Source organism: Episyrphus balteatus, chromosome 3 (genome assembly GCF_945859705.1).
Source record: "Episyrphus balteatus chromosome 3, idEpiBalt1.1, whole genome shotgun sequence".
Classification (NCBI taxonomy): domain Eukaryota; kingdom Metazoa; phylum Arthropoda; class Insecta; order Diptera; family Syrphidae; genus Episyrphus; species Episyrphus balteatus.
In genome coordinates, this window is record NC_079136.1 from 102,529,297 (window position 1) to 102,556,892 (window position 27,596).

General features: G+C 31.2%; 1 protein-coding gene across 20 annotated transcripts in view; it reads left to right on the forward strand.

Moving 5' to 3' along the window:
* Positions 1–27,596, forward strand: part of LOC129913228 (regulating synaptic membrane exocytosis protein 2) — a 202,312-nt gene that overhangs the window by 110,301 nt on the left and 64,415 nt on the right. For 15 of the 20 annotated variants that reach the window (XR_008772010.1, XR_008772009.1, XM_055991790.1 and 12 more), the window contains 6 exons: positions 2,195–2,438; positions 10,072–10,272; positions 11,085–11,470; positions 11,534–11,671; positions 14,483–14,617; positions 18,124–18,318. The exons of 2 other annotated variants lie outside the window; for them this stretch is intronic. Coding sequence is in view for 16 of the 18 variants with exons in the window: in XM_055991790.1 (XP_055847765.1) it covers positions 2,195–2,438; positions 10,072–10,272; positions 11,085–11,470; positions 11,534–11,671; positions 14,483–14,617; positions 18,124–18,318 (1,299 nt within the window). In the remaining 2 variants the exon portion in view is untranslated. The remainder of the gene's footprint in view (positions 1–2,194; positions 2,439–10,071; positions 10,273–11,084; positions 11,471–11,533; positions 11,672–14,482; positions 14,618–18,123; positions 18,319–27,596) is intronic. 3 more of the 20 variants (XM_055991800.1, XM_055991801.1, XM_055991806.1) reach the window with 2 other exon arrangements.

Genomic DNA, 27,596 nt, shown 5'->3' on the forward strand with positions numbered 1-27,596 from the left:
AGGCTTAGTGACGTTCATTCGAAACCACCCGGACCCGAAGCCGAACTTGAGATGCATTTTCTTTTAATTTCAACGCTCCTAGAGGATTTGTTAAAACCTCGAAAAATGATTTGAACTCAGATCTTCTGCGTAACAGTATATTCTCAAAATTACCTACTATTATCCTCTCATACTTCATTCTATTTGACCACCCCAGAAATTACTTGTTACACCGGCCGAATTTATTAAAATTTAGACCTATTCGAAATATCTTTGTTGATCTGGTCAAATAATTGTGCAGGTTTTATAATTTCGTGTGGGATGATCTCTTGCTTGGAATTTCATAAGATAGGCTTCCTTCAGTGTTAAATAAACATACTGGGCACTTTAAACATAAAAGCATACATGAATGGGCAAGTATCAAAATTAATCATCATGTTAATATCACGCGTGAGAGGTAACCAAAATATACTGAACAAACTTCATGAGTGTGTAACATATCGCTGGCTGAGAATACGTCTGCAGGGGTTTCCATAAAACATATAACCCAATAATCCTCAGGCAGCGATATGTTAAATCGAACAGTACATAGTTATCGAAGTTTCGTCGATCACCCTTCCCCAGTCCCCTTGTAGATCGAGTAAAGCTAAGTTCACTAACTAAGCATTTGTTCAACCCTGATAAGCTTGGAGATGAGAATCGTGAGTTATGTAGACATGATGTTTACTATTTTTTTTTCCAAAATTCAGAGGTTATTTCGTATGCACCGCACCAATCACTTTTTATTTCCTGGTGCTAACTTCATCGACTCTGATGTCGGGTACTTTTCCGAAGTTAAGTTGGGCTGTTGGGAAATATTCTGGAATCTGCTTTATAAAAGTTCCTTACAATACCTATTGCTGCTGCCTTTGAACAATTTTATCATCATCCACAAGTAAATAACTGACCTAAATATTGTTAACAAATTTTGTTGTTACAATTTCCGATATGCCCGTTCAGATCTCCAACCACAAACAAAATAAATCTTTTTTTACCTAGCCACATCTTTGGGGAGCATATATGCTTTGACAAAACCGCACCTTTCCTTTCCTTTCATCACCTGTTTAGTTAAATCGTTCACTGGACTTTAAAATAGCGAAAACACTTCCAAGTTACGGCTACTTTTAAGTTAGGATTACCTTGCTTTATCGCGCATAGTAGAAAGTCTTCTACGATTTTTTCTTAACGTCTAATACGATTATGGAACAAAAACAAAAATTTTACATTCTTGATAACACATCCTGGGTTTCCGATAAGGCTTCTATTTGAAAAACAAGATTTCTATTTTTCGCACAAGATTCAAACTATAAGTAGTGTACTTATCTACAAAAATTGCCAGAAAGATTTTAAAGTTTTCCTTAAATGTTCACGCCATTACTTTGATTTAGATCTGAATTATTTTTTTATTACATCTGAGTTATTTTTGAACCCTTTATCTGTGCATCAACTAAGAAAGTCCTGAATTTTCTTCAGGTGCATTAAATATGAGCTATAATCTAATGATATAGGCAAACCTTTTTGAATGGGCTTACACAATAAAAAAACAATAACCTACATAAATTTTTTTTTTAATTATCTTCACTACACACAATGTAGGTATACTTTATTTACATCTAACCATTAAATTCAAATCAATAAATCTCTCTAAGAAGGACAAAACCTTTTATTTTTTTTATAAACTAATGTAAGATCGTTTTGGACGAATTATTATTAAAAAAAAAACTTTTTAAACAATCTTTGTGTATGTGTTCTACTTTAAATAATGTTAAACATAAACAACTTTCGAAGAATATACGAAGTAACTTACTGTGCCTAATTTCTATTTATATTTCGTTTAAATAATCGTAATTTTGTGTATATGTTTTATTTATTTGGTTTTTGTACGTCAAAATGCAAAATGTATGTATTTGTATATTTCGATATATTTGACTGTATTATGTGAACTGTCAAAATAAGAAAACACATTTCTACTTTTCTACCTTTCTCTTTTTCAAAATAAATTGATAAACAAAATGCCTTAATGTAAAAACTAAAAGCAAAACTGAAAAAAAAATAAAATTATAAACTACCTACATAATTTATTATAAGAAACATTTATGAACCTAAGCAAAAAAAAACATCCAAAAAACCAAAATTTTAAATAAATTCGTACATCAATGTGTATATCAAAATTTAGAATCCTGTTAATTGGCAAATATCAGCTGACAATAGTCGAATGATCGGACATATGACATTAAGAAAATACTATGACGGCGAGGACATTCTAGGATTAAAGGTTCTTGGGGGCCAGCCATTACCATATGGAAGCGGATATACTGGATTTGGTGTTGGTAGTAATAATAACGGGAATGGTTACGGTGCGTTTGTTGATAAGGTTAAACGTGGTTCTGTCGCTGATATGGAAGGACACATTCGGCCAGGTAAACCAATCACTTATTCAATATTCATAAACACATTCTTGTTTTTTTGTTTTATTTTTTATAATTAATATTAAATATTAGTTTAAGTTTTTATTTTGATGTTTAAAAAGAAGCGCTTAAAGTGTTTCATTTGAGTGTTCGATAGAAAATATTCTTTTAGTTAATGTTTTAAGTGTTTTAGCTGCTGTATGTGTTTTTTTAAAAATCACACATTTTTCTATTGCTTTAAAAATTCATAGAAATAGAAACAAGTTTTTCAAACAAAAAAATTAACAAAATATCATTTAACCAACATTACCTGCGCAATACAAGGATAAAAGTCTACCTTAAAACTCATAAAACAAAATGATACTATGATAATTTCTTTAAATCTATAAACTCCGTCATAATTCATAGATAGAAAAAATGAACTTTCATGATACATTTGAATTGTTTAATTTTTTTGACGCTGTCATAGTAGCAAAAAATGATTGTACCGAAAAATGGGTTTTTTGAGTACCTGCTTCATTTTGAGGATTACAGAAAAATGTGTAATGAGTGCAGTGTTTTTATTTTTTAATTGCAACTCAGAAACATTCTTTATCTAATTAGTAGGAGAAATACGTGATGAAGCGGACGCGTTACGACACGGTAGATATCGTAAAAACTTCTGAAAGAAGATCTGAAATCTGAGAAAATTCATATAAATTTTTTTGAAGTATCTGAGTCCAAATGTGATTTGAGGGGCTATTTAAAGCAACTAAAAAAGTTTAACCGACCCTACTCCCAGTTCCCTGATAATTTAATATTCTGGTATTCCATTAATTTTTCTTTCAGAAATTCACATTTTTTTAGTAAGTTTTCCAATGGTAAGTTGCTAACTTCTGTCTGTGATTATCCTTATATGTACATGACGTGCAAATCTGAGTAGCTACTTCCACGCTAGTGCGCTAGTGCATTTTGGGTAACGCTAACCTAAAGGTAACATAATAGAATAAGAATGGGACCTTCGATCTTTAAAACACGATAAGAACATGGTAAGACTTATCTTCAAAACACTTTTTTCATAATTTCTGAGGCTTTCTTTCCATGATATCTCGACTTTGAGCCATTTTTTATCAGGAGACCCCAAGACAAACACATCAAATATTCAGAAAAATCCACTGCTATGGAAGATGTAGGTACTAAAATTATAGTCAATTCAGTCAGTTGCATCAGCATACAAAATATCTAAACCATATTTTGTGGACATTGTCAAGAAAGCTAAAGGATCTTCAACTGTGTTCAACCATAAGATGTTATTGAAAAATAGCAAAGAATTTGTGAAACATTGGTTATTAATACCGCTCAAAGTATGCAATTAGTTCCCAGTCTGAATAATTCTCAAACGAACTAGCAAAGCACAAAACACAACATTCCATTCTGAATATAAGAAACTAACTATTTTATTGAAGTAAATTTAAACTACATTACAGCTGTGTCTTATGTCTAACTTACTTCTACAGATAAGAATATTTACATAGATAACAAACTGGATAACGGCGGTGTGAAACAGAGAAATATTTGTTTGTAACATGATCCACACAGATATGAGTCATAAACACAATCTTTGTGAATCATTTATACAAAGGATCTATGCCATATACCGTCGCCATCCACTTTGAACCTAAATATGTACAATGTACATAACATCCCTATGGTCATAAAATATTATCTATATTTAAACGTTAGTACAATGATGTATAAATAGATAATTAAACACAGTCCGTTTCAAAACACCCATTTTCCTATCCAATACTACCTAAATATGTTCTGAAAGGACATTAAGTAAAAGCTCTTGTAGCTTACATAATACCTATATTTTTATAGCAATTTTTATTTTTATAAAATAAGGTGCTAAATCTCGTACATTCATGGAGATTTGAAATAAATCTCATCTAAATCTCCTTAAGGGCTAGTATTTTTACTGTTTTTCTTGGGCTGGACACACTCATTTCATTAAAATGAGAAAATAAAAATTTTGTAAAAACTGAACATTTTAATAAAAACATAATTTTCTCGTGATTTCGCAAAATATTGAAATCTTTTTGCATAAAGGTTTAGAGGCTAAACTATAATAGACATGAGCTCTCATAGGCTTATGTCAAAATCGAACGAACTGCTTCGTCCTGTTTTTGAAAACATGTGTTGTAACCATAATAAGCATTATGAGCGCATAGCTTTTTGCAGGCCCGGCCCAGCCCAAACGAGCGCCCCGTGCAAAATTTAGCTTTTGCGCCCCTTATTTTCAGTACCTACTTCGTTTCTTAAGCCATTTCCACGTTACCCATCAGGTAGGCTTTTGAATGCATTTTTTTTTAATGAGGTATCCCCTGTAGGCCTAGTCCTCAATAAAAAAAAATAATAAAGAATTTAAACTAAAATAAAAAAATGTAAAAAAAAAAGAAAAATTAATTTAAAAAAAAATAATACATATTTAAAAAAAGGTATACATATTTACAAAAATAAAAACAAAATAAATACTTAATAGGAACTCAAAGTAGTTTTTACGTACGTGAAAAAAAAAAGTAAAAGCCGATGTTAAAAATAGATAAGTGTAATCAGATCTTGAGATCTATTTAAAAAAAAATAGGTAGTAAAAATACTATCGTTAAAAGAAAAAACCAAAAAAAAAAGAAATATTTAAATGCAGCGAAGACACAACAGAGGAAAAAAAACTACACTTATGCTAACAAACTAACCTTCCTGGCCTTGGCTTTGGCTTTGGCAAATTCTTCTACGATATCATCATACAGTCGGAAAAAGTATTTTGACAAAATGAACATTTTTCTAACTGATGAGAATAATCTGTAACGGTTAAACATAAAATAAGGAAGTTGACGGTTATTTATTAAGTATATTATGGTGAATCTCATGATGGTCAATGTCAGTGATATAGTTGGTATTATGCTTCGAGGCTGCATTTTTTGTATAAAAAGTACTAATTTTTGAGGGAAAAAAATATTTTGACAAACGTTCTTTTTGAACGTTGGTAAGGTAAGATAATTTATTTTACGTGTTTCAAGCACGTATAAAACTGACAGACTTGTTAAGGCCCCGATTTGTAAAAAATTGGGCAAAACGGCGGAACTTAACATTGAAATTAGTACCTACATCTTCTGTTGCAAATCATAATTTCGGTGTGTCTGTTAAAAAACCTGTGGAGAACTGAATTTATCACGGGAAACTACAAATACCAAATATGAAAACACAAAAATATAATTATACAATATTATACTATTCAAAATTTACCATAAATGGACAAAAAATGAAAAAAAATGCACTAAAGAAAATAGACGCATTTTGAAGAATTCACTTTAAATCGGGGATTGACTCCAAAAAGTCTGAATTTGGAAATGCCATTCTTTCATCAAAAACTTTGTTAGCAAGAGTACCCTTTGCATTGAGCTCGAAGAAGACAATTTTACCATGTTTATGGAAAGATAATACAGTATTTATCTCATAAAGCAAAAATCGAAAAAAAAAATGAATTCTCAAAGGGACATGTTGTTGTGCTTTTAGCTTCTGGAACAACCTTGACCAAAATTGTACGGAGCTTCAACAGTTCCTTTACGTTTCTTGGATCATTGAGATAGAAACTTGTTAGAATGTGGTCCATAAAACTTTGTTTTTGAATGAAAGAAGCATACCAATATGTTCCTTTGAGAATTCAGTTTTTTTTTCAATTTTTGCTTTATGAAATAAATACTGTATTATCTTTCCATAAACATGGTAAAATTGTCTTCTTCGAGCTCAATGCAAAGGGTACTTTTGCTAACAAAGTTTTTGATGAAAGAATGGCATTTCCAAATTCAGACTTTTTGGAGTCAATCCCCGATTTAAAATGATTTCTTCAAAATGCGTCTATTTTTGTTAGTGCATTTTTTTCATTTTTTGTCCATTTATGGTAAATTTTGAATAGTATAATATTGTATAATTATATTTTTGTGTTTTCATATTTGGTATTCGTAGTTTCCCGTGATAAATTCAGTTCTCCACAGATTTTATAACAGACACACCGAAATTATGATTTGCAACAGAAGATGCACTAATTTCAATGTTAAGTTCCGCAGTTTTGCCCAATTTTTTACAGATCGGGGCCTTAACAAGTCTGTCCTTTTTGAAATATTCTACTCATATTACGGCATAGAATTAACGAAAGTTTGACGACTCGCGCATGTGCGCAACATAAGAACCATAAGAATTGTGAGGGTATGACAACTCACTCATGCCATTTTGACATAAGCTCATGCGCGCTTATAATTAAAGGCCCAACTATAACACGCATAAGCAAACATAAGCGAATGTCATCTGTTTGTTTTTCTTGTGTATTTGAACATACATGTCAGATTTACTTATGCGCCGAGCGACTGAGATCGCTCTTGCTTATTTTTGCTTAAGTCAACGAAACTGAGAAAAAATTAACGAAACGGAGCTCGACTCCATTATGGCTATTCAATAGAGCGTGTATACTATATTTCCACGTTTGCTTATGCGCGAATAAGCTAGCTTATGTCGATTTTAGTTGGGCCTTAAGCCTTAAAGCAGTTAACAAATCAGTTTATGTAGCTAAAATTTCAAAAGTAGGATTTTTTTTCATGCAGAAGTATCAAATTACAATCTGATTTTTGTAGAACTCGAATAATAAATCTTCTTATAAATAATTATCTCATGCGAGTGGAAAAAACATTTTAAATCTCCTTTCATTAATCTAGATTTTGAGTTTGGTGGATTTTTGATGTGGATATAACAGGTATCTTGTTCCAGTTTCGGGTAGGAAAATTTTGAATCTGGATGCTTCTACGCAATAAAAATTGACCAGATTTTCTCAACTGGATTGAGATAGGGACCGTGTCGGTCCGGAGGCCAACTTAACACTTTTAAATTATTTTCTTCGAAGTACATTTCAAAACCTAAGAAATATAAAATCCGGCTACAGCAACGGCTTGTGTGCTCTAAAGCCCAGTTTTAACTAGCCTCTTCCTTACTGATCTTGATGAAATTATTTTCCTTTTACCTTTCCTGTTCCTCGGCACAGATCATACAAAGTCTTGAACCAATTCCGATCGCTGTAAATCACCAAAAATAGATTTTCTACTCGGGTTTCTACTTTGGCCTCTGTTAGCCTTTCTTTTTGCGGGTGTCCCGGTATCACGGTATTTTAAATGTATGCCTCAATTTGTCAAACAATATTAAATCAATTTGTCAAAAAATATTCAATCTTTTGGAAATCTTCTCGTTGTCAAATTGAGGCGTTACACACACAAATTATTGGATGTGCAACCTAAACTGATTTTCTCCATTTTGTTTCATTAAATTACTTTGGTTCGTTTTGGACTGCCTTAACGAGCCAAATGCACTTTATATTCATAATAAAACTGACTTTTATGCAGTATTTGAACCATATTTTGTTACTTACTGCAAACAAAAAACCCGTAGCTCTCCCGAATTCAAAGAACTGTTAATGAAAAGAGCAATTAAATGGTTGACCAAAATTTTTCAAACAGCACTGTATTTATAATAACCATGAAATTACAACAGGTGTTAATTTTTTTTTTGTCCGTGGGTAGGTGTTGAAATCTTCAAAAGTTTCTATGAGGACCGGAACACGCTTGCTCATAGATATGTGGGACTCTTATCGCACTAAAACCACCTCCTCCTCCCGATTGCAACTAAGTTGAGATGGAACTTATCTTGCAACTTACCTTTCTCGAAGTTAAGTTACGTGTTGTAGGTAACTAACCCGTGAAAGCTCCTACTGATGATATTTAAAAATAGTTAAATAACATTTTTTTTAAATTAAATCATTAAAGTAATAGTTCAAATTTTGTTATCACAATATAGAAACTAAACAAACAAAATCTATAAACATTTAAATTTATATTAATCAATGCCGATATTTTCAAATAAAGGAATTAAATTGAAAAATTTCACTGTATCAAATCGGAAGGTTTAGTCCTTCGCAAACGTGGTACTAAGTTTGTCTCGTCGAGAATTTCTAGTATTGTTCTATTAGTATGTTCGACTAACCGTTTTCTATGCTTTTCGGCAAAAGTTTTTATTTCTTCGCGAACTGTGGGAATTTCAAGATCCCTGTGAAGATCTTCGTTTCTTGTATACCACGACTCATTTACAAATGATCTTAATAATTTATTTTCAAAAGTTTGTAAACTATTTAAATTTGTATCGCGGGTACAACCCCAGAGTTGAATACCATATGTCCAGACAGGTTTAAGTACCTGCTTGTGAACTAATACATTTGTTTTCGATACTAAGTCTAGAATGTTGTCCGTAAATTTCATATTTAACTGGTCACATTTATTTTTAACAGGAGTTGATTAACAGGTGTTTATTGATCATAAAAAACGGCTTTGTGAAGTGCGATTTTTGCACAACTTCGTGGTTTGTGTACCCAAATGTTATATTATAACAAAAGCTTTTTTTAAAATTAACACCCCCTTAAAAGTCAAAAATTGTTTTACTGTGTAAAAAAAACTGAATTTGGATTAAACAGACGTTTCATTTTGCAGTATCAGATGGATATTTATTTATTTTTTTTTTTTTTTTCATTAAAATATTTTGTATTGAAAATGATTGCCATAATTATTGCTATCGGGTAAAGATTCTTTGCAAACTAACAACTTTTCCAACACAGTTTAACTAAATACTTACAATTGTAACTTCTGTAAGGCTTTATAAGAGCAACATTTTTTTCAAAGGGCCAAGACTCTGACAATAGTCGCTTTATTAAACGTAGTTTTATCTACGCCGAAGTGCGTTACTATAATTTTTTGTAGGTATATAATAATATAGGTAAAGACAAAGTTTTTGTCCTGAAGTTTTTGGGAATTTGGATACATGCGATTTTGTTAGAACGTTGTTGGCTATTTCTTTTTGAACTGTTAAACGGAGTACCTACCTAAATATTTTCTGAGTTTTGATTTATGGAAGTGGTATTGGAGTGTAACCTATATTTTGGTGAACATTTTTTTTAGAAAATCCTTACTCACTAAAATCCGCAATGGTTGCCATTTTTTTTTTTTTTTTTTGTTTGATTGTTTTCTAGGTGTGAGCCCGAAATCCTCGGCTTTTCTCATGGTCTTGCCATATTCTTATTTTATAGCCTGATTCAAATAGGGAAAAAGATACAATTTCCAATAAAACTGAGATAATTTGCAACTGATTTGGACAGAATGAACTATACATATAAGTCATAAGTTTCATTTGTTGTGGAAATTTGTTTAATACGCATTGAAGCTTATTTGTGAAATCATATTTACTATGGTTTTCAAAACTAAAGATATATATATTTAAAATTTCCCGCATCTTACTAAACGCCTGGACTTAAAGTCAAAATTATAGCTCCAGACGACCAACTACAAGTACCTTCCTTTGCATTGGTTTACTCTTGGTCATACAAATTAATAGCAGGTAAACACAATATATAAAAAGCAACACCTTCAAAAATAAGCCCCAACAAAATAAATTTTGAAAAATAAAATCAAGAATAAAAACACATACCGCAGCATTTATTTTTGTTCTTTATTTATTTTACCATAAACTTCAAAATTTACTTTGAGAAATAAAACAATAAAAAAAACACACACAAAACTAGGCGACGAAGTCATCGAATGGAATGGACAAAGTATGCACAATAAAACCGCTGAGGAAGTCTATGATATAATTGCCGAAAGTCGCCGTGATTCGCAAGTGGAATTAATAATATCACGATCACTTGCTTCCAACAGTGGTCGCAAAACAGTGCAAACCTCCTGGCGGCAGTCACATTCACCGCCTACACGATATGGCCGCAAAGGTATGATAAACAAATTATCTCAAGAAATACAAAAAAACTAAACCAAAACCAAAAATTTTAAAACAAATAATACTAATTTCATAAGATCAAAGAATAACAAAGTACATTTGTGAGTACTTTTTTTAGAAAGTACTTTGGTACTTACTTTCTTACTGCTAGCCATACTTTTGTTAATAAAACCTATAATTCGATAAATTGTTAGGAAACATGAAAGATTTACAATTTTGTTTCTATAAATTAAATATACATACTTTTTACTTTAAACTAAGGAGCAACAAAAATACATATCTAATTAAAAAAAAAGGATACGTACAGAAATAAGACTAAACTTACATCAACTTTTAGATTCTGAGATTTATAGATTGTTTTTGTTATTAAAAAAAGACACACACATACACCAACAGACAAAAACACATGCACACACACATACGTAGAGACATGAATTCAATAAAATTTCATTTAAGAGAACAAAATTTAGCGAATGTCATTCCGGTTGATACGCATCCTGTTGACATATGGGTTGGTAAAACAGGGGTTGAATAGGAATGATAGCGACAAGGTAGATTTAATTAAGTTCTTTATTCTGGGTGTAGTACTTGTATAGTGAATCAAGTAATTTATATTATTTTCTTCCATTTATATCTCAACACATACATTATTATATGATTTTCTTTTGTTTTTCAACATAAATATGATCTCTATATTATATCCTTCTTCAATATGTACAATTTTTTTATATGTGTATGTATGTGTGTGTGAATAATGATATTAATTTTCAAATCGTTGATTTAACTTGTGTTCCTCTCCCATAGGTGTTGATACAATCGAAATCCATCGTGATAAACCTAGTGTACTAATAACGTCGCCCGGTTCACCTGACCTGCATGCCGCAGGTCGCCATCACCAGACAAACGCCACCCACCACCATCACCACCACCAACATCAACAACAACAACATCATTCATCTACAAGGGGAACAGAAGTAGGGGTCGTGCCGAATCCAACGGTAAACTTACGCTACAATCAGCGGTTGGGTCCTACGGCGACGGGTCACTGTCACCTAGACCCGACAATTGATGGGCGCCTACAGCTGAAACTAGGCTATGATCAGAATACGTTACAGCTGATTGTAACATTGGTGTGTGCCAGCGGGCTTACGTTAAGACCCAATGGCGCCGCCAGAAATCCTTATGCAAAAGTAATTTTTTTTTGATAGTCTTTGGTAAAAAAAACTATACAATCTTATTTTTTTATATTTAAGGTGTTCCTTTTACCCGAACGGGGTGCTAAAGCTAAACGTCGAACGAAAACATTAGCAAGCACATGTGAGCCACGGTGGGGCCAAACCTTTGTATATGCGGGGCTGAGGCGATGTGATTTGACCGGGCGACTATTGGAGGTAAGTGTTTTTATTTTATAAAATAAATCTGAGGAAAATAAGTTTATGCTTTCAATTTTCAAGCATTAATTTAAAAGATTATTTTTCATTTTAATTAAAAAAAACTTAATGGACAGAAGATTAAGTGCTTGGCAAAGTTTAAATAAATTTTAGTTACTATATTATTATTTTATTATGAACGCCTTGAATTAGATTTCGGGAAACGTAGGTAACAGAAGTAGCACAAAATAATGTTTTTATATTATCTTCATTCCTTCTTTATAAGGTATTCTTTATAGACCATTTTATTCGCTATTGATCAACTTGAACCTTGAAGTGTACTTAAAAAAAAAATAAAATATGTATGTAGGGTAGGATGGTATAAAAGTGCGCGGTCGATAAAAGTGCGCAAAGCGATTTTCTAAGATATGAAAGGGAATATTAGACTGAATGCACTTATTTTGGAAAGATGTAAGTGAGTTTGATCTGCTGTCAAAAATTCTTGCAAATGTATTTGTAAACACAGGTGCTAGTTAAGTTTAAGTTTTTTAGCTGTTTTTTTTTCTAATTTTTCTAGTAAAACAAATTAAATTTTCCGCTAAACAACAAAAAATTACAATAAACAAAGTATGGGATATTGAAAAGTCGACAAAAAGAAAACATTTGAGGAACACGGAAGATTGGTCTTAAAGTGCATTGTGAAATACATATACTCTTCGATCACATGTCTGAACGTGTAAGAGTGCGCACCATGATGAAGTAGAAGAGTGCGCGGGTTATAAGAGCAGTAAATGCTATCCTATTAGCCCCCATAGCCCCACTCTTTCTCTCGTACTTCCAAAACCTACATTTTTGCACCTATAGGTACTATTAGACTTAAATTGATTTGTGATGTTTCAAACCCCCAATGCCACTCCCCAGGGTCCGGACCACTAAAATATTGTGTAGTCATCTGAGCTACATACCTATATGTACAAAGTTTCATTTCGATACGATACACGGTGGAACACTGAAAATACACCTGACAAATATTACATAGTGTAGGCTGTTTATTAGGGTTGTCGTTCTTTCAAAAAAATTGGAATTTGTATGATCCCAAGGGCTTATATGGTTGGAAATAAATAAAAAAAAATATCCCCCAAGTCTCTAACTTAATTTTAACCCGTGCCGCCAAGCGGTTGCAGTTTCTTATAGGAATTACATGGGGTTTCGGACCTTGTCCGATTAATTTTAAATTCTAGCCAAACTATTTGTATTAAAAATTTGAAACATTACAATATTACTTAATTCTTATAGTTTTAGTTATGGTCAGGATTTGTTTTTAGATTTTTAACTGTTCTAATTTCGGAGATTCAGGTTGGAAAAGAAAACCATTTTCGTACTTATATTCAAAAAGTCACTTATTTCGTTTGAAACTTTGCGTAGAATCCTTGTTTTACGATAAGGCAGTGTCCAACCGAAACACCTCATTTAGTGCTAATTTAAGTAAAATCAATTCCAAAAACCGCTCCGTACAGGATCCAAAAACCAAGTTTGAAGTAGATTGGCTAATCCTTTCAGGCTGTAGCTTCTTATACAGACCGACAGACAGACTGACACAAAGACGGACTTTCGAGACCCACTTTTTTCGCATTCTCCTTCAACGTAATGTCATGTTTGATTATTAGGTATCTCAATATTTTTTTTTAACGAATGCATAACTTGATATATAGTACCTACATCGCAAGTAATAGATTCCACTTGGCAAAATGGACACTGAAACAAATTAATGCGTGCGTATTCACACCTCCCTATCTCGGAAATCACATTTAAAAAATAGATTGGATTTGTTTTTGAGATATGATTTGTGAAAGCTTTTAATCATTTTTTTTTTTTTTTTTTTTCAAACAGACTTATTAAGAGCGGAGTTCGGAGTCGTCACTCAAGTAAAAATTTTACTCAAGTGAACATTTGCTCTTACGTTTGGCCCACTTCAGCTGCTCGTTACGTTAAGAAAGCCTAATGGTTTCTTTACTTTTAGAATATAAATTCCAACTGAGGAAATTTTGAAGTAAATGCTTGGGCAAACACTCAGAAAATTCGTCTCAGACTTGTGCTCGAGAAAAAATTTTACTTGAGTAGAATTCCGCTCTTAATAAGTCTGTTTGAAAAAAAAAATGATTAAAAGCTTTCACAAATCATATCTCAAAAACAAATCCAATCTATTTTTTAAATGTGATTTCCGAGATAGGGAGGTGTGAATACGCACGCATTAATTTGTTTCAGTGTCCATTTTGGAATATTTTGATGAGATGTGTTCACGCCCGAAAGATATATCCAATTAATCTCGATCTTCTTTATTAAAATATTTTGTTCAGCTCCTTACTTTGGTCTATGTAACTCCATAAGTCTTCAAAAATGTTTAAGCTATTCAAGTTACTTTATATTCAGCCCTATTTTAAGTTTCACGTGAATAAGATTCCAAGATTCCAAAATTGAATTTCACTTTTCCCCTACTGTGAGTTCCGGGCGAAAAGTTGTTCACGTTCACGTTCAGACATCGTTATTTTTGGACAGCTCTTCTCTCACGTAAATTTTGGTACCGAACAAGAAACTAGTTAAGCCAAAAATGTAAATTTCCTTTCCCTTTTCGGGCTTTTAAAATTTTTAAAATTCTGGGCGAACAAAAATATTTCGGGCGGAAAACATTCCACGTGAAACTCACGATAGGGCTGATTAATTTATATGATACCAGTTTTTTTGTGTGTAAGAACTTCTCAAATTCAAACGATTTTGAAAAAAAAAATCAAACCATATTCATAAACCTAACATTATAGTGATTCGTTTTTACAGATAACACTTTGGGACTATCTCCAATTCGGTGCCAACGAATTCCTCGGTGAAGTTCTCATTGACATAACCCATCATATACTTGACGATGAAGCAGAATGGTATCCCTTACAGCCACATCAGGATCCAGTGCATATCGTATGTTCCTAGAGTTTTGTTACTTTGTTTTTGTTCGAATTTTTTGAAAACACAACAATCTATTCAAATAAGTTATTTACATGAAAACAAAAAAAAAAAAATGTTTAATAAGGTATTCATTTTCTGAAAAAAAAAAAAAAAATTGTTAGGCGACCCTTTCTTACACTTTGATCACAACAGTACAAAAAAACAATTTGCAATGGCAATGAGCTATCAAAAGAATCTTTTTATCTTATATTCTTTTGAAAATTATTTATTTTTCCACCCGGTTTTAACAGTTATTTATACAAAAAAATTTGCTTTCTTCCAATTATAATACAATAAGTACGAGAATGAGCCTTGTTCCAAATTATGTATGTACATATATATAGAATGGTTTTTCATTCCATACAATTTACCACGAAAAAGTATAGAAACATTTTTATCTACATATGTATATAATTAGGACACTAAAATCGGCTTGAAATTTTCATACATTTTTTTTTAAGGTAGTAGCAATTTGAATTGTTTAATGTTCAGTTGTAGAGTTTAAAAAATTTCAAATTCATGGATCTAATGACAAGTCTGCTAAAGATTTTTCTAACCAATTTAGTATCGCACCTGATTCAATACATTTTTGTTCTTGTATCTACTTTAATTTTATACCCCAATTTCATAAATCAAAAAAAAACTTTTCAATATACGGATTCAAATAGAACATATTATCTCAATGGGTCACTGGGGCGTATGCGCAACATTATATTTCGACTTTTTATTCTTGAATTTTTTTTGTTGCTTTACCTAAGTTGCTAAGGTCGACTAAATCAAAGCTTAAAGTGTTTTTCAAACAGTGAGTATTTTTTACAGCATTGACAAAAATACAAACAAAATTCGACAAATTGATTAGCTCCCCACTTTTCTTCATATTGATTTGTGATTGCTAGATTTTGAAAAATATATATGGAATCTACGATAGTTCTTTTACAGACCACTCTCAAAAATCGAAACGAAATCATCTAAGATACTCGTTAAAATAGAAAATACTATCGCAGTGGTTCACTGGGGTGTATGCGTAACATTATTTATTGATTACCTACATTCTATTTTTATTCTTGCAATTTTTATTTTAAAAATTACATACATTTTGTTTGTAACTTTTTGTTAAGTGATAATATTGACCACAAAAAGGTTTAATTTTTGAAGGAGCAAACCATTGTCAAAAAACCTCTAGTTGGAATTTACTACCTTTATATGTAACTTTAACTTATGTATGTAGTAATATAATGTTAAAAGGTTTGGATTTGACCCTTCATTTAAAAGCATTCTTTTAACAATAGGATGAAAAATTATTTATAAATAAGCGTTTGCAAGTGGACTGTTAACACTATAAATCAATTACTTTTTTGTTTCATCTTAAAGGTCGCATATGTATATTCTTTCATACACCAAAAATTGGTCTTTTGTAGCTTATTTTGGAGAATTGAAAAACTCGAGTAGCTAATCTTTGAAAATGTTACGTTCTACACCCCAAGTCGAAAACAAAGACGGTATTCATCAATATTTTTTCACTCAAACCTTAAGCGCAAATAGGAAACACCAAATGTCAAAAAGGGGGTAATGATTTTCATATTTGTTAAAAATTCCAGCCCCACTTCTTCATCTCTTTCTCATCATAAAGTGCGAGAGAGAAAAAAACACAAAGATTCCAAAATTAGTCGGCGTGGCTGAGTGAGATAAATGTTAAGTTAGGATGTTCATTATTCTATAACTATAAAGAACTGGCAAAAATCATACCTATCGGATCTGACCACAGTCATGTCGTATAAAATGGAAAATAAAATGCAAGTTCATGTAATCGCCATACGAAAGTGCTATTTTTGACATTTTATTTATGAAAAATATAGATATGGTATAAGTATAATTAAAAAACGGAACAAGGCTCATTGGTATATTTGTAAAAGTGGATCATATTTCTAAATTCTTTCACAATTGGATTTTAAAATAAATACAAATTTTGTATGAAAATAAAATTATATAATATTCTTTTTGTGTAAAACACATTTATGTAGGTACTTGTTTTTTTTTTTAAATATTATAAACTACGAGTAACTCATTTATTTTCATTTTCAATAAGAAGATATACAAATTAAAGGGTATGGTTTGTTTCGACTCTCTTATTTCAATTTTTTGTTGTTTCGTCTCAGTTGATAGGTTATTTTGTTGGTTCGCATCTTAGTTCTTTAACTTTTCATTTATTTCCTTATTTTGACAAACTCATACTTCGCTTTGTTTTCGATTTATTTTGGTATCGATTACTTCGTTTTTCACTTTGTTTTCGATTTATTTTGATATCGATTACTTCGTTTTTCAATTATTTCGTTTCGGAAATAAGTTGTCTTAAGTTCACATCGATTTTAATTGTTTTACCATCACTTGTTTCGTTATTTTTGTTCTTACCTTAAGGCTATTAATATCCTTTAAAAGTAACGAAACAAATGGTGACGAATATTGGCGTTACTTTAAGTTGTCAATTCGTAACATTCAGAAGAAAAAAGCGAACTAATTCGATTCGATTTACGATTTACTCCTTTTAACAATCCATATAATCGAAGAAGAAATTATCTGATGACAAGGTAAAAAATGTCAAAAATGTAAACAATGTACTTTAGCAAAATAACTCATTAGACTTGTTATGAATATGCGAAAAAAAAAAACAAGAAAACATAACGTCGGTCTCATAAGGAAACCTCGCAACTCCACTTTTTTTCGAAAATGACTTTTGAATGCCATTTTTTAGAAAATATATCAGCGGAGCTACGCAGAAAATTTGAAGTCATTCCGAATACTCTAAATAGACTTAAATTCAAGTTTTGTACAGCACTTTACTCCCCAACCACTCTGTTGTTTCTCTACTCTTTTGTTTCTCCTGTAAAATTTTGATTTTGGGAGTTACGAGGTTTCCTTATGAGACCGACGATAAGGCAAAGTTATAGTTGAGCGGAGTGATCGGAATACGATGTAAACGAAAAACCAAATAAAAGATTGCGAAGTAATAAAAAATAACTGTGTGAAAAAACGTAATAACAGAAATCGAAGTAAAAGAAAAAACGAAACAATATGCATCCAAAATTATACAGAAATTCAAATTTCTAGAACTTTATATAAATAACCTACATAATTTAATTTTCGATACATAATTTAGAAATATGACCCGGTTTTAAAAAGTTATCTGTTTTGTTTTATTAAAAAAATTTCTTTTTATATCACACTCCATTATGTCATATTGTTTCATTTCCGGGAGAGGAATGGAGGAGTGCTGGTGATTTAAAAGTTATTACTTATAATTTTAGTACATAGACTTTAACCAACTACTCTTATCTGCCTACATAATATTAAAAAAAAATAAATTTTGTATTTCAAAGTTTTTCTTAATATAAATTAAATGAAATTCCTTAACGTTATAAGGAAAAACTGTCAGTTAAACCAAAAATCCATCAAAAATTCCAAATCCCATTCAAATTTTGTAGTTACGTAGAGATGATCTTACAAATGAACAAATGGACATGATCCTGACACCAACAGACCACTTATCACCACCAAGTACCACGTCTCGTCTAAGTGATTCAGATACAACATCTGAATGTGACATCGATGGAATAGCAACTGGTCGTGATGAAGCAAGTTTGTCTTCTTTAGGCAGTTCATCCAGTCCACCTCCTGAGGTAAACAATAAAAAAAAAATTAAGAAAAAGATAAGTAAATAAATAAAAATACCAAGCTCACAAATGACAGCTACAACTAACCACAAACAGAAGCTTAAAAAAAACTAAATATTATCTTTTTTAAGTACAGAATATATTGATCGAAAACAAATCCTAATAAATATAAAACACTTTAAGAAAGTAAGAAAAAATATAGGTATACTGTACAGACAAAAAATCAAGCCAAACCCCAAAAAAACCTAACCAAGAGAAATATTTACCAATTTTCTGATATCTTCTTTTCAATTGATGTTTTTGTTTTAACTTTTTGTATTAATGTGTGTGTGTGTGAATAAAGCAAATATTTATGATCCAGTCCAACACTTTGGCCAAAAAACAAGTGATTTTTGCGTTTTTTTAGCATTTCAGCAGGGTTGCCGAGTACTTGTCTGCATTTACGAGGTGGCACCCGACATTTTTTAGATAGAAAAGAGTATTATCTAAAATATGGTGCATAGTTTAGCTTTCTATTGCATAAAAAGCTATACTGTTTTGTTCAAAGAAGATTTTTGTCAGTGTTGTTTTCATTTGGATGGGGTTGTCACATGTGTAGGGTTACGTTCTTTATATTATTTTATTACTTTTTTTTAACTATTTTGACTTTCGTTTGAAATTTCAAAAATTTTTTTATCTGGCCAAACAACAAAGATATGAGTGTATTAGTTATGTGACAATTTTTCCTTTAAAATAGGGTTGCCATATGGAAGTTCCCATTTTAGAAGTGGCAACCCTATTTTTTTTATTTTCAGTATCAACTTATCTTTCATTTGACACTAATTTTAACCTCTAACCTTATGAGCTAAGTAACTCGACGGTCGCCTCTCCGACGATAATAATATGAGTCTGAATAGAATATGACTGGACTAAAAGTGGTCAATGATACCATTGAAATATATCGTTAAACAGTTTTATTTTCGTTTTCAAGAAAGTTAAGTGTTGATAAGGGGTAACAACATGAAGGTAATAAATTTGAGAATATTTCAACTAAAAATACAATTTGATCATTTAAATGATCAATGGAATGATAAAATTGTGTTTTATAGAAAGTCCTAATCAAAAGTATAAATATTATATTTCTTATTACCTTTATTTAACACTTCTTATTATACACTTCTGCTTAAATTTAACGCACATCCTATTTATTTTAAAGTAAAGTCCTGCTATTACTTTATGCCACAGTGTCATGGTTATTTTCTTAAATGAGACAATAGTGATCTTAAATTCAAGGTATGGAATAAAATGTTTGTCGGGAAGATTTGGGGAGAGATTTGCTGAAGTCTGTCTGTTAACCGGCGAACCTTTTAGAGAAGAGTCATAAAATTTCATGGAGTTAAATCTGCTTTAAAACACCTACGGAGTTAGCGATCATTTCTAGACCTAAGTTAAGTACCCAAAAATACTTGACTGATGCCCTCGAACAGCATCCGGTTCCAATCACCCCTAGATTCGGTCCACAGTTTAGTCTGATGCACGATAATGCATGCTAGAGTAGTTTGAGAATATCTTCAAGATTTTAATATTCCAGCTTCGGATTAACCACACAGAAATCTGGATTTGAATTCAATAGAACAGGCATGTAAAACTTGCGGCCCGCGGGCCGAATTATGCGGCCCTGTCCACATTTTTTTTAATTTTGAGTTTTAGATTATAATTTAGATTTTATGTTCACAGCTTTCGACACACATGCACCTCCTTTTTTTCCTAGTCAACAAATAAATATGGGAAAAAACTACACAAAATAACAAATTCTATAAGATCTCGTGGCTTAAATCAGGGTAAGTTATGTGATTTCTTAAAGTGAACTAGGAAGCGAATATTCTGAGTTAACCTACAAACGATTCTAGGGCTTGGGAATTTTTTTAGTTTTTAATGATAAAAGTCTTTAAACCAGCATGTCTTGCTACCTAAAATGGTTGCAGAGTTTATAATTCATGATACCTACCTAGATGTAGCAAAACATTTATCTGAGTTAAACTCAAAACTGCGAGGAAAATTCATAATATAAAGAATACGTGATCAAATGCAACATTCAAATGCAAATGTGCATTCAAATGCAACCTAGCCCTTTTGGAACTTCAGAAGATAAACCAGGATTTTACGTATCAAAAATACTACGAAAAAAATCTAAACTATAAAATTGAATACGAAAAAGGCTTGCAGAATATTTCTTAAAAGACAAGTTCTCTTGATTTTTTTCGATTTGTTCCATAAACATAAAATTAATGCCGAATCATGTGAAAATGGAGGAAAGCGATTTCTAGTTTGACTCCGAACTAAGTTCCAAATTCGTTGAAATGCCCGATTTTATAAGTATTTTTGTGCACTTGAAAACTGCCATAGGTATAAAATCGTTTGCAAATTTCACAGTAGGTCTCTGTCGATGCGAGCAGTTATTTCAGTCATTAAGAGGAATGAGTTACCTATAAAATCTTGAAAAAAATGGTAAATGCAAAAAAAATAGTTTCATCATTCTTGCTGTTTTTATTTACAAAATTGTTTAACATATAATAATTGTAGCTTAACATGTTCTGCGGCCCACACAAATTTTTATCTCGCTGTTTTGGCCCCTTGTAACCATTGAGTTTGACATGCCTGCAATATGACTGCAATAGAACATGTGTAGGAAATATTGAAAAGATGCATTCCCGACCGAGAAATCCACCTCCAAGCAGTCTTGATCAACTGAAAACTTCAGTGAAAGAAGTGTTACAACAAAACCTTCAAAAGTTAATTAGTGTAATGAACAAACGACTTGAATTGTTAAATTTGGTTTATCTTTTTTTGGTTGATAATACTGGGTGATATGCATAAAAACATAGTACTTACTTAAAGTAAAAGATGAAAATAAATAGAAATACTATAAATTCTAGTAAAAGGTAGAATTCATAGTATATACTTAATTTCGTATGCATAAAAAAAAGTACCTGCTAGCAGGCAAATACTTTTAGTAGATGCTAAATTCATCCAAGTAAATACTAGAATTCACCTAAAAATGATAGTAAATACTTTTTTTTAGACTATTTGTATTCGTTTGGTGTTTACAAATAAATTGTTTTGGAAGTTTTACGGTTTAATCCATTGTAAATTTACTGTTTCTAAATTTGAGTTTGTGAACATCTGTTCGTGCTATTTTGTGAGTCAAAAGTAAATAAGCAGCAGAGATGAGTAGCAATACGAAAGGTTTGTCAATAAGCCAAATGCACTTAGCTTTTGTGCGAATTTTAAAAGTGCATAATGTACTTATGAGTAAGTCACAGCAACCCTCTATTAAAAAAGCTAAGGCGGAGGCTACAAAAATATTTATTAATGAATACAAATCTGAAACTGGGGCGACACTAAACGAAGAACCACACGAACCAAAGTAATTTTTGAAGGTTTTTTGAGTGAACTCGAATCTGAAATCAGAAAAAATTGATTTGCCTCCGTTTTTAAAATATTACCGTTATAAAATTACCAAAAATGTAATTTTGGCCGTTTTTAATGCTATATTTTTATGTGAGGTAATTTATTACAAACAAATTTCTAACGGTTCCTATGAGAACTTATTTTTCTTCCAAGAACTGTTTAAATATTTCCGTTATCTTTTTTACTGCCCGAGATATCTTAAGTTGAAGTTAATTAGCCAAAAACAAACTTAATTTTATTTAAAGTTTAAGTCACTGGTCGACAAGATTTTTGACACAATAACCAAAATATACTTTTCTGAAGGTTTTTGGGGTGCTGATGTTGAATCCAAAATCAGTAAAATTCTATTAGCGTCCGTTTTCGAAATATCTACGATACCGTTCTTAAAAAAAAAAAACATTTTATAACGGTAATATTTCAAGAACGGAGGCTAATATAATTTTTCAGGTTTCGGATTCGACCTCAGTCAGCACCCCAAAAACCTTCAGAAAAGTATATTTTAGTTATTGTTAAAGATTTAACGAGTTTTTGAAAGAAGGAAGTTCTTCTTCTTCGTTTGTAATGAATTACCTACCTCTTGTGGCAAAAACCTTGTTGACCAGTATTTTTATTTGACTGGAAATTACTTACCAATAAAGTGTTCACTTAACCAATCCACATTTTCCCTTTCAAAACGATAAAGTTGTTTAAAATTTGATTCAAACCCCGGTCTTCGATCTTTATAGACTTTTTGGGAATTAATACATAGAAATTCTGCCATTTGGAAAAAAAAATTAACAACAACCCAATTTTAATAAATATCAAGAACCGATTGCCTCAAAATGTGACTTAATACTGCTATTCATTGGTTCCACGGCTTCATATACGGTGTTAAAATAAAAAAAGTATATGCTATGAGATTTACAAGTTGGTATTTTGTAACCTTGAAAAAATCTAGTAATTCCTAAAGAAAAAAAGTACTTACTAGTTTTTATGCATACGGAATAAAGTATTTACTGAAAAAGTTCATCCAAAAAAGTAGGTAGTTACTATGACTGATAGTAAATACTTAATTTTCAGCATTTACTTGATTTTTATGCATATCAAAAATATTATATACTTGAAAATTCTCTAGTAAAAGCATTTACTATTTTTCATGCATATCACCCACTGTTGCAGTTTAGCTTTTTTTCGACTTGCTAAACAATAAGCAAACACAAAAAAATGCATAAAAGAATTTTAAAGCCTTTTAAAAAGAAATTTAAAAAGTATGTAATATGATTGACGTTATTTTAGTTTTGAAAAATAAACTTAAATAAAACATTTTTAAGACCTCAGCTATTTTTCAAAGTGAATTTTAACAGTGAGTTAGCCTTATGATAAAGCACTCACCTTTAACCCAAGTGAGCCTTAGTGGCTCGCTATTTTGTTTTTAATTTACTCTTTTTTGAAAGAATTTTGATTTTGTAACTATCGTATTCAACGCTAAACCATTCTGAAGATAATTTAAACAAAGTAAGTTATATTCTCTGTTTTGTTTTTTACTCAGTACCTAAAAGTTATTTAAATTGAGTTAAAAACATACCTACCTATCGAAAACGCCATTAAATTAACAAAAAATATTTTACAAAATTTCAACTAAAAATCAGTTAAAATTTTAATTCACTTATTATCCCCAAAAACCGCTCATTTGCAATAATTTATTTATTCGTTTAGCTTTAAAGCTAAGAATTATGAAATAAGCAAACACTTTCTAGTAGAATGCGCGTACTTGTTTTTGCAGTTCAAAGCACCTTTATACAGGGTGTCCCAAAAGTAATGGATCAAACTAATATTTTTTAATTTATAAGCTATTTTGATGCAAATTAATTAACAGTTCCAAGTTTTATGAAAACTAAATTTTTTACGTTTATTTCAGTGCAAAACGCCGAAAAAATTTTGTATGGTGTGACACTGTTTTATTAATTTAAAAATGAATCCCGGTGTTTCCATTTTCAAAAATGTATAAAAGTTTCCAAAGTTGAAATTAGATCAAAAATTTTACAATTTCAATTCAACAAAACAGGGGTTTTCAGAGCAACAATCAAACAAAAATAAACACATTTTTCGAACTGTTGTTTTTTTATTTCTGTTTGAAAAAAAGCCTCTATTTTTCTTTGTTATTTTGCTCTGAAAAACCATGTTTTGTTGAATTCAAATTGTAATATCTTTCGATCTAATTTCTACTTTGGAAACTTATATACATTTTTCAAAATGGAAATACCGAGACAAATTTAAATTAATAAATTAACCAGTGCCGCACCATACATATTTATTTCGGCGTGTTGCACTGAAATAAACGTACAAGATTGAGTTTTCATAAAACTTGAAACTGTTAATTAATTTGCATCAAAATGGCTTATGAAATAAAAAATATTTTGATCAATTAATTGTTTCTTACTTGCAATGGTTTAGTGGTTTAGTGAAAAAATAATAAAAAAAAAAAAACAAAAATCAATTATGGCTAGAGGAAGCAAAATACTGTTGCAAGGAAGGGAATTTTCGAAATTTCACAAGAACTGCATTTATTCGAAAACCGTAAGGATGTGGGGTGAACAAGTTACCAAATTCTGAGAGCCCTTAAGTTGGCCTATCAGCATATTCCGTTTGATCCATTACTTTTGGGACACCCTGTATAAAATCGTGTGATATTATAACCTTACACATCGCTTCATATTTTGAGGCTATCCATGAACGGAACTGCTGATAATCCATCACACCCAATAATTAAAAATCATGCATCGAAATATCTCGGTAATATTATGGGTTGGGGACTTCCTATTTGAGTGATTCCTGGTAGAATTCAACGATTTTGGTAACTTGAGGAAGAGAGTCACTTGAGCTCAAATCACATGGAACCCAAATATTTTCCTTTTGATAATTTCCAACGAATGGAATCGCTTGGAAGTAGCTTGCTAGTGTACTTCTAATTCGGAAGGGAACTCTTCGTGCATTTGGTACTGATCCTTATAGATTAATAATGCCTCCGATTCTTCGAAGATTTTTGGCCTTCTTTAACGCGATTTGAAGCAAAAACTAATTAAAATAATTATTTGCAGTATGAAAGTGAAAATCGAAAACAATATTGCCTTAAAAATTTACATGAAATACTCAAGCGCCAACAAATTGTTTTAAGTTAGTATGTGTTTAAAAAAAATAAAGTCAAATTGAAAATGGTTGTGTCTTTTAAGAAGTTTAAACTCCAGAGAAGGGTGTTAGTGTATCTTAAACGTAATTTTTTTTTGTTTTATTTAAAATTTCTAAGAGTGTTTTTAATAAATAAGTAAACTGACAATTTTATTGGTGTTCTCTCCAAGCCATCTCTATTTCTCTCTCTCACAAACACGGTATCACTTTAGTTTAATATCGTTCCTTACTTTGTGTATATTACATGTTTTTATCTTCTTTGAATCTTTGTTTTCATTGCGTTTTTTTTTCTGATCGACATTTTGGCATTTAAATCATTTTCAATGTTTATTTTTGTTTTTAAGTGTTGTATTTTTTAAAGAATGAAATGTTTTTACTCTCCATTTACTCCTAAAATAAAGTTATTATCACTTAACGAATACGAAATATTTTACCTCAAAGTATAAGAAGATAATTTTTTTTCATGTTTTCAGAATGTTAATAAAATTCGCTGAAGTGTTTAAGCTTGTAGGATCTTAGTTTTAACTAGCAATTTTACAATAGCTTATTCATTATGTCAATCACCCTTTATATACTTAACTTCTATTTTGTAACATTTTATGAGAACAGAATACATTGACATTTGAAGTCTTAGGCTACGGCCACGTCCTGAGCGGCTGAGCGTCAATCCTGAGCGACGAGGTGGCCACGTCCTGAGCGGCGATCCTGAGCGGCAATTTCAAAACCCTACAAGTGCAAAATATTCGATGAGTATTCGACTCGCACGCGGGAGTCCCAGGTTCGATTCCTAGAAGTGCCTATTTTTTTTATTTTATTATTCTAAATAAAATAAAGTTGGTATGCCATATTGAAGTTAATATAGATCAACTCCTAAAACCAAAATTTCAAAAGAATCTAATGACCTGTTTTGAAAAAAATTGATTTTTCAAAAAAGAAATTCAACATTTTTGCAAAAATGCAAAAATTGATTTATACTAAGACTATATAAATGCTTTTGTATACAAAATTTTAATAAAATTTAATAAGTCGTTTGAGAGAAATTCAGAGTTTATTAATGACTTTCGAAAAAATCTTTTTTTGTTAAAAGATAGGCCTTGTCCAAAAACACACCCTTAATTTTTTTTATTTAAATCGTTAGAATAGTTTTTGAGAAAATTATACTTTTCTAACATTGGTGCATCACAGGTGTCGTTAGATAAAGTTCTAAAAAAATTAATTCCATAGAATTATCTGCACAATCTCCAAAAACTGCTACATACCAAGTTTGAAGAGAATTGATCCATCCGTTTAGGCTGTAGCTTCTTAAACAGACAAAGATTCGAGTCCCAGGTTCGATTCCTGTCGGGGCCTATTTTTTATTTTTTTTTATTTTAACGAACAAAATTAATATTTTTAAATATTTTTCTTCAAAAGAAACCATAATTTTCACCATTTACTAAAATGTTCGTGGTAATTTAGAATATAATGTAGTTCGTCGCTCAGGATTTCGAACAAAAAAATAGAACAGAGCTGAGCGACGTCGCTCAGACGCTCAGGATTGACGCTCAGCCGCTCAGGATTGACGCGCAGCCGCTCAGGATTGCCGCTCAGCCACTCAGGGTGTATGTGGCCACCCTCATCTCAGCCCCATCTCAGCCGCTCAGTTCTGTTCTATTTTCTTTTAAATCCTGAGCGACGAACTACATTATATACTAAATTACCACGAACATTTTAGTAAATGGTGAAAATTATGGTTTCTTTTGAAGAAAAATATTAAAAAAATATTAATTTTTTTCGTTAAAATAAAAAAATAAAAAGGCCCCGACAGGAATTATTGAACCTGGGACTCGAATCGTTGTCTGTTTAGCTATAGATAGCCTAAACGGATGGATCAATTCTCTTCAAACTTGGTATGTATCAGTTTTTGGAGATTGTGCAGATGATTCTATGGAATTAATTTTTTTAGAACCTTATCTAACCATACCTGTGATGCACCTATTCTAGAAAAGTATAATTTTTTCAAATACTCTTTTAACGATTAAAACAAAACAAAATTAAGAGTGGGTTTTTGGGCAAGGCCTATCTTTTAACAAAAAAAAGATTTTTTCGAAAGTCATTATTAACAGTACCTGTCATAGAACAGTTTTTTTAAACTCTGAATTTCTCTCAAACGACTTATTAAATTTTATTAAAATTTTTTATACAAAAGCATTTATATAGTATTAGTATAAATCAAAAATAAAATTTCAAAGAAATGCATTTTTGGATTTTTGAAAAAATGTTGATTTTTTTTTTTTTTGAAAAATCAAATTTTCCAAAACAGGTCATTGAATTCTTTTGAAATTTGGGTTTAAGGTGTTGATCTATATTTACTACAATATGGCATACCAACTTTATATAATTTAGAATTATAAAATAAAAAAAAATAGGCACTTCTAGGAATCGAACCTGGGACTCCCGCGTGCGAGCCGAATACTCATCGAATATTTTGCACTTGTAGGGTTTTGAAATCGCCGCTCAGGATCGCCGCTCAGGACGTGGCCACCTCGTCGCTCAGGATTGACGCTCAGCCGCTCAGGACGTGGCCGTAGCCTAAGACTTCAAATATCAATGTATTCTGTTCTCATAAAATGTTACAAAATAGAAGTTAAGTATATAAAAGGTGATTGACTAACAATGTGATAAGAAAA